Genomic DNA, 12449 nt, shown 5'->3' on the forward strand with positions numbered 1-12449 from the left:
CCCCCCCCCCCCCCATCAGTGATAAAGCATTTTAACAGATATGGATGTTTGTCTACTCTGAATTGCTCCAAATCATTAGACTGTCTTCAGTCCTCCAGAACTGAGTTCAGTCTTTTTGCTAAAAAGCTGATCATTCTGTATATTGGCCTTTTCAGGGCATTGGAGTTATTTTATGATGCAGGTTAACCATTGTCACAGTCCATTTTACTACATTGTTAATGGTCATGGCAATGGTAGTTGTAGTTGTCATAAAAATAGTGTAGTATTATAAGATAAACTTGCCTCATCTTTGACATTAGATGCATGACTTGCATGTGCCAACATGTGTATTACCTCAAATAACAATGGGTTGCACACATTTTACATTAACATTTCCTGTATTACTTTTACCAAAATAAAAGTGATCCCTGTGATGCAATGTAATGTAATCAAAATCAGACATTACCTAGCGTAATATTGAAAATGCATACTAAGCCAACACACGGTGCTCTGAGCTATTTTGACAGTCAAGTGTTGGATTGTTAACTTTACCTTACTGACAGACATTCACACTCGCTCATACACACGCACTCATGCTGTGCAAAGATTTGGTCTGAGCAGCGCACTGTGGCTCTTCACGGACACCAGAAAGTCCAAAAGTTATGAAGTCAACTTTTATTCAGTGATATTTTAAGCCTTCAAAATTACACGCTTTTATTAAAAAGCGTGTAAGAGTCCAGAACCTACAGAATGTCGAGTCTTGGCTCAGGACTTTTCTTTGTCAGAAAAAATTTACAGTGGAAAGATTAATTTGTGAAATAAGTCTTACAGTAAATAGAGAAGTGTATAATCTATTGTAGTCACGCAGGAGTAAACCCACCTGCTAACTTGTGTTAAGCACCAGAATTTCTCTCTCCACATCCCACAGCGTGGAGTGTTTTTTTTATATATATATATATATATATAGAGGATCCTGTCCACGTGTCTTGATCAGTCCAGGAATCTGGCTGCCTCCAAGGACAAACAGAAAAACGTATCTGTCCTGGTCAGTGTCCTTGGCCTGTTATGAACCGTTCCCATGTGTTTGTGCGTACACACGTTATCTTTATCATTCCCCCTTTCCTGAACTTTAGAAGCTCGCTACTACTGACGTAAAATGTTTTGCAAGTATCCTTTAATTTTTTTTTTTATAAATCATTGATAATGCATTCTGGGACAGTAACCAATATAAGTACTGAATTTCGATTGAGAACCAGTAATAATCATCGCACTGCCACAAGTTTGTTAGGTTCACATTATGATTTTTAAAGATTTTATTTAAAAGTAGAGATGGTAGAATCAAAGATTTTAGATGTAGACATTAGATGCATTTCATGATAGCCTTGTTAGTTATTAGAAAGTGCAGTTTTTAATACAGTATGGTTAAAGTAAAACTTTTAAAGGTATAAATTCAGTAGTCATTTAAGAATTACAATACATTTATATAGAGTAAGTGTCTGTTTTTATGCAGTGTATTTTATCTGTATATCAACCGTGTCCCCGTGGAGCTGGTTCACCTTATCGAGCTGCTGGTTCACACTGTCCTCCCCCCTGTCCCTTGTTGAGATTAGCTTGCAGATTTCAACCATTATCGTCCCTTTGCAGCCTCCTGCTTTCCCAGGCGTATCCCTGTCAGCCTCTGTCTGCTAAAAAAAACATAACACAAAGTCGCAGAGTGCCCCATCTCTCAGTAAGGGAGTGGGGAGGAACTGGACTAGGTGTTCTTTTGTTTTTATAGGGGCGTGTACTATGGACTATTTATTTGTCAAGGAAAAATTAAGGTTAGGTTTAAGCCTAGTAGGATAACTCTAAGTTTTCTTTTGTCTTCATGACCTCGCTGTGCCCCACTGCGCCTCATGATTACTCGTGTTACTATGTGGTAAGAGGTATGAATTCCTGGAAATTTCATAACTGTTATTTGTACAGGTTCTTGTGTAGTGAAATGTCTTTTTACTCTATAAACCTGCCGACTGACTGGCTATCTTGGTTTTTTTCGGGGGTATTTGCTGAAGAGGAGAAGAATATTACAGAGTTTTCAACATCTCTAGTGGCCTTCACTTTAAATGAGTTGTGTATGAAAAACTATACAAAGTGTAAACATTTGCTACAAAGTTTTCATGTACAGCCCAGAGGGGAAGAGAACATTGCAGTTTGAACACCTTTCCTTGAAAATGTTCATTGCTGGAAGAAAGGATACTATAATCCAACTGCATAGTGCCAAACACAGCTGTGTGTAAGCTTTGGCAGTTACTGAATAGTTCTCTGTTTTGAGCTCTTGTTTTCTTGTTTTCTCACAGGTAGTAATCTGCTGCTGCAAAATACTGTGACCACAGACCTGCCACTTCCTGTTCTCTCCACTCAAGTAAAAGTCAACACACCTACACTAAAGGACCAATAATAAACAAGTACTTGGTTTACCTACCCATCTGCCCAAAGTACTTAAACTCTCAGTCCAGTCACACGTGTTGTGTTTAAGCTGTGTCAATCACACACACGCCCACACTAAACGGATTTAAAACACATAGCCTGGTTCATCGCCCACACACAGTCACAGCAAATATGGCCAGCAAGCTGTCCAACTTTGGACAAACCCTGCTGCGTCGCAGGGCATTAAACTGCTCTGGCGAAGAGTCCCAATTCGCCCGCTGCCTGTCTACCCTGGACCTCATCGCCTTGGGGGTGGGCTCCACACTCGGCGCCGGTGTATATGTCCTCGCTGGCGAGGTCGCCCGGGAGAAGGCTGGACCCGCTATTGTCCTCTGCTTCCTCATCGCTGCTCTGTCCTCCATGTTGGCTGGCCTGTGCTATGCTGAATTTGGCGCCCGTGTCCCCAAAACAGGCTCTGCTTACCTTTACAGCTATGTGACAGTTGGAGAAATCTGGGCCTTCATCACAGGGTGGAACCTCATCCTTTCCTATGTGATAGGTGAGCTTTCTGAAGTGTCAGGTAGAGTTGTTGCAGTGTTTTTTTTAGTGTTTTTTTTTTATGTTTGCTGTTCATGGTGCAACAACACAATCATGTTAGTACATTTTGTTACTGTGCTAAAATCCTAAGCAAGAATATAGAGAACTGTGTGTCATTTCCTGTCACCACATTATTGATTTATGTAAGTTTCTGTTTTCTCTTAGGTACGGCCAGCGTGGCCAGGGCGTGGAGCTCCACCTTTGACAACCTGGTTGAGCAAAAGATCTCTAGCTTCTTTAAAGCGTCTATGACAATTAATGTGCCAGGCGAGGTCCTGGCAAAATACCCCGACCTGTTCGCCCTTGTCCTCATCCTGCTGCTCACTGGTGAGTTAGCTCATCATTACTCATCATTATTTATTCTCAGGGGTTCCCAACCTGTAGGGCAGGTTCTTCTATGGGGGTTACATGATAAATGAGAGACTGGAAGATGATACAAGGGGGAAATAAATAAAAATAATAAAAATTTCTTATTCATACACTATTCTGTAAATTTTTAAGTGAACATTCAGAGTAAGGAACATCTATCTTTGTTAGAACTTGCCTTGCAACTCATAGACAAATGTAACCTGTGAAATAGACATTTCACATGGATCACAAGCCTAAAAGGTTGGGGAACCAGTTTTTAAAAGCAACCCATTGAATTAGCCTAAAGTAAATACTGTCTTATTTAAAATGATCAGTTTCAATGACAGCCCATGGCAACATAGCCATTGTTAGCATTACATTAAAACCATTGCATAACAGCCAGAACAGTTGTCACACAAATATTGCAGCTAGTGTGGCATGCCAGCAGCTGTGTTAGAAAGACGTAATTGGTGGATTGGTGTCGCTGACTGATGGTATGCGGGAAGTAATGAAGCATGAACACATCCACCCACATAGCAGGACATGTTGTTATTGGTGTTGAAATATTAATTTTGTCTCCTCTCTGTTACATCCCTCTCCCCCTCTTCCTGTACTTTGTGCCCTCAGGACTTTTGGCCTTTGGCGCGAGTGAGTCAGCGCTGGTGAACAAGATCTTCACAGGCATCAATCTGGTGGTTCTGGGTTTCGTTATCATCTCTGGCTTTGTCAAGGGGGACACACACAACTGGAACCTGGTGGAGGAAGACTACGTCAGCTTCATAAATAAAAGCAACAGCAGTGGGACTTTAAAGTCAGTATCTGAGAGCTGCCTCTGTCAGCAGATGGACTCATAGTTTTACTGTCTCGTCTGTGTTTGGTTGTTAAACTATGTGTCTCTCTCTCTCTCTGTCTCCTTCTGCCACTCAGAGTTGAGGAGGAATTTGGCGAGGGCGGTTTTGCGCCGTTTGGTATGGCTGGAATCCTGTCTGGTGCTGCCACCTGCTTCTACGCCTTTGTGGGCTTTGACTGCATCGCCACAACAAGTGAGTGGTTTTAATGTTTCCGTGGTAAACAATATAGAAGAAGTGGTTGCACAAAAAGATCAAGATATTATAATCTCAATGGAAATACTGGAATATGAGACCGTGATATAAAGCCACACCGATGCATACAATCAGGATCTTGGCTATGCTATTGCTTGATCAGAGGTTTGTCTATTTATTTTACAGTTACAAGTGCTTCTTACTATGAATGTTTCCTTACTTGCAAACCAAACAAATGTTTGGATCCACAAGAGTGGAACTACTTCTTGATGATGGATTCTTTGCTTCTGGGATATTTCCAAATCATCTTTGAACGGTGCCAGGATTTGACGCAACACCTGTTGGCCTTATTGAAGGCTGTATTATGCAATTTTGAGTGAAATGGGAAAGACGTCAGACCTCGCCTGTTGCAAAACATAGCTGGTCGTGTGTTCCCCTAGGTTTCATGGGAACACTTATCAATTCATCCTCTTTTTCTTCTCTCCCCGTCCTAAGGCGAAGAAGCAAAGAACCCCATGCGCTCTATACCTATCGGCATCGTGGCTTCGCTGTTGATCTGTTTTTTCGCCTACTTTGGTGTGTCCGCTGCTCTTACCCTTATGATGCCGTACTACCAGTTGAATACCCAGAGTCCTCTGCCCGAGGCCTTCACTTACGTCGGCTGGGCTCCTGCCAAATACATTGTGGCTGTGGGCTCTCTCTGCGCTCTGTCCACCAGGTAAGGAAGGAGCTGAATTATTGCCATGCTGTAAAACGTTGAATATCTAAGTACAATGCTAACAGTTGCTCATCTCTCAGTCTCCTAGGCTCTATGTTCCCCATGCCCCGTGTTATCTACGCCATGGCGGAGGATGGGCTGCTGTTCCGTGCTCTGTCCAGGATAAACACTCGAACAAAGACTCCCCTCATGGCTACCATCGCTTCAGGCATCGTTGCAGGTAAGCCGTCTTGTTAGCTTATTTTTCATGTTGTCTTTTCTTCTTCCTGTTTGTGTTTGTTTTTTCTCTCGTCGTGTTTATTCATTGCTTCAGGCCAGCAGTCTTTGGCTGTGTTTATCCTATGCTGTCAAGTCTGTTGAGAGTTGTTGCTGTTTGCCAGGGTCTCAGCTCTGTCTTGCAGCCCGTCTGACTGGCTGTCGGTTCTGGATCAATAACACTTAACTCTTAAGAAAAGTTTGCAAAAACGGATTACTTGGTGTACATTTTCTAAGAGATGTGATTTTACTTCTCCTTACAGCTCTCATGGCCTTCCTGTTCGACCTGGCAGCTCTGGTTGACCTCATGTCCATTGGAACTCTGTTGGCGTATTCTCTGGTGGCCATCTGTGTCCTTATCCTCAGGTAAGCGCTGTTTTATCTCTACCAGCACAGTCTCAAAGTATCATTCTCATGTTGGTATCGGCTTTGTTAAACTGAAAGATGTCTCTTGCCGACGAATCACTCATTACAGTCATTTTATGAAAGCCTTAGTTGTATGCAGCCAATATTTCTAGCTGGTTTTCTAGTTCATCATTACTTTTACTCACTCTGACACGCTTCCCCCTCCTCCACAGATACCAGCCAGGCACCCTGAGTTCGTCCAGCCAGATGGAGAAGCTGGTAGAGCTGGTGGAAGGAGAGAAGGTGGCCGTAAGTGGAGGTGACAGCGGTGACGAGTATGGCATGGAGATGCCGCTCAAAGAGACCTTCACCTTCAAGCTGCTCTTCTGCCCAAGTGGAAAGACCCCAACACAGCTCTCTGGGGCCATTGTCTATGCTACCACTGCTATTATTTGTAAGTGTCTGAGAAGAAGCTAAAGATGGCGCTTGTGGTCAGCTGTTAAATGTGTTTTTGCTTCTTTTTTTTGAACAATGAATAAAGACATATATGGTAACACACATCTTGCAGCCACCTTTTATGAGTAACTTTTTTCCCCTTCTTCTGTCCCTGCAGCTATTCTTATCACCGTACTATGTATTATCCTGGCAAACTATCTCTCAGAGCTGCTGGCAGGGCATGCAGGAGTTGTGGTGCCCTGTGTCATTTTGAGTCTGCTGTGTGCCGTCTGTGTCGTCATCATCTGCAGGCAGCCTGAGAGCAAAGAGGCTCTCAACTTCAAGGTAACGATCAAGCCGTCACAACAGACCTTTTAATGGTTTCTCTGTTTTGTCTTTGTATAGAGTTTGTTCTTTTTTGTTTTGACATTTTTACGCTGAGTTTGAGGATCGCCACTTATTTACTTTGACACACTTTGTTCCCTGATTCTTTCTCTTAGTACTATCTCGAGCAGAGCCACTTCCATTTTAAAATACAGTAATGCTGAAACCCTCCCATTTCTCTGTTCCCTCAAGGTTCCTCTGCTTCCCTGGTTGCCCCTGTTCAGTGTTTTCGTTAACATCTACCTCATGATGCAGCTGGACCTGGGTACATGGTGCCGCTTCACTGTCTGGATGATTATCGGTACAGTTGAACATTAGTGTTTTCATGTCTAGCGCCACACATTCATGTGACTGTTTTGTAACTTCCTGTTGCCTCTCTCCTCCCCTCCAGGTTTCGCCATTTACTTCTTCTACGGTATTAAGAATAGCAGTGAAGCTGCTAACCGGTCATCCCCGCGCAAATACGAGCCTACGCTGCAGGCCAAGAGCCCGATTTACAAAGGCGCTCCTGACGAGAGTGACGTAGAAGCAGGCAGCCCCTGATACAGACTGACGTAGACCTGGGAAGTGTTGCAGAGCATCTACACTCATTTTGGCAGTCTGGTTAAATTGCCAAATGCTGCAGTGTAGGAAGCCTGGAACGCAGATCTGGGTTTTAAAAGAAGAAGAGGCAAGAAAACGCCACACACATCTTACCTCTGACCTAATGGCTGATAAACTTGATGGCGAGACACTGCAACAGAGCCATTTTCTGGACCATGTGTCTGTTTTAATCTGTCTGTTTTTACTTACCCTTAGTCCTCTGGGGATCTGCCTATAACAGATCCTTTGAATGGACCTAACTAACAAAGAGTACTGCGGTACTGCTCATGATCTGTTTTCTGTAATTTGAAGCCGTTATCCAGAAAAAAAATGTTACACTTTACCAGTTTTTGTCTCTGCTTCCTCTCCGTTAGAGGTGTGTGTGTGTGTGTGTGTGTGTGTGTGTGTGTGTGCGGTCACTTGTTCCACTAGGAGTGAATAAGAACTACTGTGTACATCACTAAAAAATATGACTTGAGTCAGTGAGTTTACGATCGTCAAGACACTTGGATCAGTGAGCTACACTTCAAAACTGTATAAGAAACACAAATAGCTTGTGTAGTATGTCTAGCATGTGTAGTTTATTGGTCCTTGTTTATTACACCAGACTGTGTGTAAACAGGGTAGCCCTGACGCTGTGTGGTTGACAGCATCATTCAGGGCCTCAATGCAGTTAGGTCAGTAGAACATGGTTGACATTGATGTTATCTACACTCGGTGTCTGAGGCTGAAGGTCATGTTTTACAGATTGGGAGAGTTTTGTGGGGGTTTTATTTGTTTGTTTTTAACCCACGACTGCCTTTGTGCCTCCCTGCCCCCAGAGAACAGCCATACAGTATGTGCACACTGCCCCATTTAAAATGGTAAGAAATTCGTTTCCAAGTTGTCCATATTGTTTTTGTCTTGCATATAGACCTCATGAAATTGTATTTGCTGTCATTTTGTGGCCCTTGTTTCGACCTAAACCAGATGACTCAAATGTTTTGGAAACCGCTAAAAGGGCATCAAACTACTTTTATGAGCTATAAAAGGCATTGAAATCCAGGAATTGGTGATTTAATACCTGCTATGCTTTCTAGTATTTGCTGTAGGTACTGTACTATACAAATACAGAACATTTACATTCTGCAGGTAATGTAAACCTCATCCATCTGTTATTCCAGAACATACTTCCCTTCACTTATTTGACCATATTTGGTTGGAAGTAAGAGTTCCTTCCAAACCAACAAAAGCATGTTATCTAGTTAATTTCCAGATTGAATTTGCATACTTGCACCTCTCTACTTCAGATGATTTTGCACATCTTTAAACCTCACAGAATGTGTTGCAGATCTGAGGAGGTTGATAGATTTGCACTTAACAAACTTATGAATCACATTGTGTTCATCTTTTGGGTGCCAAGGAATTTAAACATTTTAATACACAATGAATTGTTTCTAATTGACATCTGTCAGATCCACTCTGGTGTCTGGGAGCTGGGGGTCAGTTTCAGAACAAGGGCCTGTGTTTCATCACTTCTTCCTTGTGAAAGGTTTTTTTTGTTTGTTTTTTTTCACAGAGGTTCTTTTTTAGTTTCATTTGAAACTTATTCTTGGCAGCTTTGTCTGTTGAGCTCCCATCCTTATATATATTTTACACTTTTATTTACTTATTACTTTATCTGATTTAGAACTGTTAATATTTAAATGTGTATAGTATTGTTTATTTTAAATAGCTTTGTTGTTTTGCCTTTTCATATCAATTTTAATCTGTTAATATTCTTTATATTTTATTTTTAAACTTTACATGTACAGTTTTTAGTGTGCTGATCTTTATACGTCTCCCTCATGCTTCCACATTGTTTTTTATTTTTCCTGCTTTGTTGCAAATGTCTTGCATCACCAAATAATTTAATTGATATTCCTGACCAAATGAAGGTGTTTTGGGAAACTTGAGCTTTCCAAAAAAGAATGACCACTAAAAGTTGGTCTCTAAATTGTGTAATTTAAAAAAAGTTTATCCCAATTCTATGGACTCAAAATAACTTATTGTTAATAGTATTTTCTTGTTTTTTAGTAAAGTGCTATACTGTAGAATGTACAGTATTTGTTTAAAGCTATAAATTATACAAATGTACTTTCTGTAAATGTGACAATTTGGTAAGAGGTGTTTTTTTGTAAATTACACATGAAGGCATGTCATTTGACAGTTGATGCTGCAATGTTGGCATTCTGCAGATGCTTAAAAGATGTCACTAAACATCTTTACTGTTTTTGCTTAAAAGAAAATGCACCTCCTTTAGACATGTCAGAACTTGACATGTCTTTGTGGAGGGTGGGGGTGGGGGGTACAATATGGGTAGATTTGGATTCAGCTAGTGTTTCTAGATGATGTAAATCAATAAATTGGTGCCTGAAGAACCATCCTCATGCCTGAGGAAGGCAACGGGGCTGGGCAGCTGTATCTTGGCCTATTGAAATGCTTCATGAGCTGTGGACTTTCACTAGAGATTGGAACTGGTATGTTTTCTGTGAATAGTTAATCTATCATTAAAAGGTAATGTGACGTGTCATCACACAGCTCTTCATAGCCAGCCCTCGTGCCTTTTCAAAGAAAATTAAAAATCAGTGCTATTTTCTCCCCTCTCAGTGCTATTGCATTAACAGCAATGATCTATTTTTGTCTTTCTGTTTTATATCCTGTACATATGGCTGTCATGTATAAAACATGCTGTATTTTCAATGTTTTTTTTTTTTTAATAAAAAAAAAATGATACATGCTTAAGGCAGAAAAGTTTTGTCTGATTCACTTGTCAAAAGACAAACATTTGTCAGTATTCGCTATATGGTAGAGGCTGTTGAAGTAGCTTTTTACCAGTTTTTCTGACAGTTATCGGTGACTCACTGAAATATGTTAATGTTATGTCATCTGTGTCAGTTACATATCACCCTATCCTTGGGTTGTTTTACTAAATTTGCAGCTTCTTATGTAAATCATTCAGCAATAGGACTACAACAATTCAATTTGTATCTCTACAGAATTAATCTGCATCCCATCTATAATTATGTTGTATGTATTAGTGGTTTTAGATTTTATTCAAGCTAAGGAGCAAGCACCACAATATTTTGTGCTGAACAACGCAGCACAACATTTGTGTCAAAAGGCCATCACTCACTCAAAACACTTAACATGTTTGTCAAGAGTAACGGACACGCTGAGGGTAAATAACGAGTGTCATTAAGTCCAGAGGCCTGAGGAACTGTATGTGACAGAAGGCGTTCATATTGTGCTTCTTTGCCTTAACAATGAATACACAAAAAATGCACAGGTTCTCTGTCCTCCCTCTGTCTCTTCCTCCCACCTTTGACTCTGACAAAATGACCATACAGTCTACTTTTACCTTCCCTCCTGTTGTTCCTCACTGTCCGGTCCATATACAATAACTAAGAGCCCTCTGTGGTGTAAATGTGACTGAGCTGAGGAGTGGCGCCTTTAAACTAAATTTGATAACATGTGATAAGTTGCACTAAAAAATGATGATAAACAAGTAACCGAATGTGAATATCCACTTCTTGTCACCTTTTGTGTCACTATAACAATGCCAGACTACTGAAAAGATGAAACGTGTTTAAAAGATGATGACTGACACAATGAGAATGAGAAACTTAATATGGCCTTGTGTATATTCTGGATTTTGTATGTTGATATTTTTAATATTTTATATCTTCTTTGTACAGCAACTGCTGCATAAACACTGGATAAATAAAGTTCTGTCTTATCTTAAAAGTGCTTGAAAGTAATACAAAGCATTAGAAAAGCAGTGTAATACACTTTGGTCACCAAGGCGAAGTCAAAACATCACTGGATCAAGCAACAGGAAATATATAACATTATGATTTTAATTTGAGAAAAATTGTAACTTCTCTAATTTATTCCTATACATTATGAATTTGGAATCATTTTTCCAACATTAATGGTTTTAGATTTTATTTCAAACATGTCTTTAATGTTTTTAGTAGGAAAAGGTTACAATTTTAACACCTAAGGACCCAGCAATGGGGAAAGTATTCAGATTCCTCCACTGTAAAAACAATCTGGTACAAGTAAAGTCCTGCATTGAAAATGTTACTTGAGTAAAACTATATAAGTATAATCAGGAAAAAGTTTCAAAAGTAAGAAGTACTTAATTCATAAAATTTTCATTAAAAATACACAAAAAAAATTATTATTTATAATTGTTAGTAAGAAGTATTTAAGTAAAGGATCTGAGTAGGGGAGAGCTGGTATGGTTGTAACACCAATTCCACCAATTAGAGATAAAATAGGAGTTAGTCAGTATTTACCTACTTCCTATCCAATCAGGCATGGTGGTTATCAAGCCTGGAAACAGGCACATTCAGAATATATAGAGAAAAAACAGATTTTGAGGTCAGAAAGTAAATTTTTTGACCAAGACTATATTTTGTTTAGTATCTATACTATTGCAGATAAAATTGTTTGACTTATATTAGATTTAAATGTAGTTTCTTAGGCAACATGTGATGCATTTTTTCCTTTCTAATTTCAAACCACTATGCTAATACAGATAGCTAAACAATGGCTGACAGGGGTGTGGTGGGTTGTAACACTTCTTTAAAAAGTGTCACAACCATCCCCATTTACAAATGGGAGAGCGGGGTTATTTGAGCATGTGGGGAAGTTGAGGCACCCCTTGTTTCTCAGCAACCATAGACAAAATTGGTCAGATGACCACACATTTTTGAAGAGTCATCCATTTTATTCACCCCTGCGATGAAGAGAGGCCCATTAAGAGGCACATTTCAGAGATCAAAAAATAGTATTTTGCCCTTCAAAGTGTTTTTTTTATGTTGAAGGAGTCCTGATTCTTGTGTCTGAACAATTAAAGACAGGTTTGAGAAAATCTTACGTATGTGTTAGAGCTTAAGGAAGTTACAATATGAGGCTATACTGTTAGCATGACATTATCCATAAACAGCTGGATGACACAGTTTTGATAAAATGGCAGAGATGGGGTAATTTGAGCCAAAAGACCTGGGGGAAGTTGAGCCATTGCATTCTTATGCATCACCAAAATGATGTGACATGATGCATTTTAGACCAGAAACCATCATGTCATGCTTCTATAAGTGGAAGACAGACAGGATTCAACTCCTATTGTGGGTTTGGACAGAGTAGTACAAAACGGAGAGGTACAAAAAAGGGAAGTCCATTCATCAGGTGGCATGGGACATGATGATAAACAGGATGACTTTAAAGCGATACATTGATGATGAACGATGCACGATGAAATGACATTGATGTCTCGACCCCCATGTGACTCAACTTATCCTCTTAAGAGTCCACTTTTTTTTTGGAAA

The 12449-nt window shown here is 40.1% G+C and overlaps 1 protein-coding gene across 3 annotated transcripts in view; it reads left to right on the forward strand.

The window, feature by feature from the left end:
- Positions 1-9855, forward strand: part of slc7a3a (solute carrier family 7 member 3a) — a 14985-nt gene extending 5130 nt beyond the window's left edge. For 2 of the 3 annotated variants that reach the window (XM_046039418.1, XM_046039419.1), the window contains exons 2-12: positions 2316-2944; positions 3148-3309; positions 3958-4141; positions 4258-4373; positions 4869-5091; positions 5172-5311; positions 5610-5712; positions 5925-6145; positions 6305-6471; positions 6703-6811; positions 6902-9855. In XM_046039418.1, coding sequence (XP_045895374.1) covers positions 2578-2944; positions 3148-3309; positions 3958-4141; positions 4258-4373; positions 4869-5091; positions 5172-5311; positions 5610-5712; positions 5925-6145; positions 6305-6471; positions 6703-6811; positions 6902-7053 — 1944 coding nt within the window. In that variant the 5' untranslated portion in view covers positions 2316-2577 and the 3' untranslated portion in view covers positions 7054-9855. Of the gene's footprint in view, positions 1-1883; positions 1905-2315; positions 2945-3147; positions 3310-3957; positions 4142-4257; positions 4374-4868; positions 5092-5171; positions 5312-5609; positions 5713-5924; positions 6146-6304; positions 6472-6702; positions 6812-6901 lie in introns of those variants that run through there. The other variant, XM_046039420.1, reaches the window with a different exon arrangement.
- Positions 9856-12449: the final 2594 nt, after the last annotated feature.

Source organism: Micropterus dolomieu, linkage group LG23, assembly GCF_021292245.1.
Source record: "Micropterus dolomieu isolate WLL.071019.BEF.003 ecotype Adirondacks linkage group LG23, ASM2129224v1, whole genome shotgun sequence".
NCBI classification, from domain to species: domain Eukaryota; kingdom Metazoa; phylum Chordata; class Actinopteri; order Centrarchiformes; family Centrarchidae; genus Micropterus; species Micropterus dolomieu.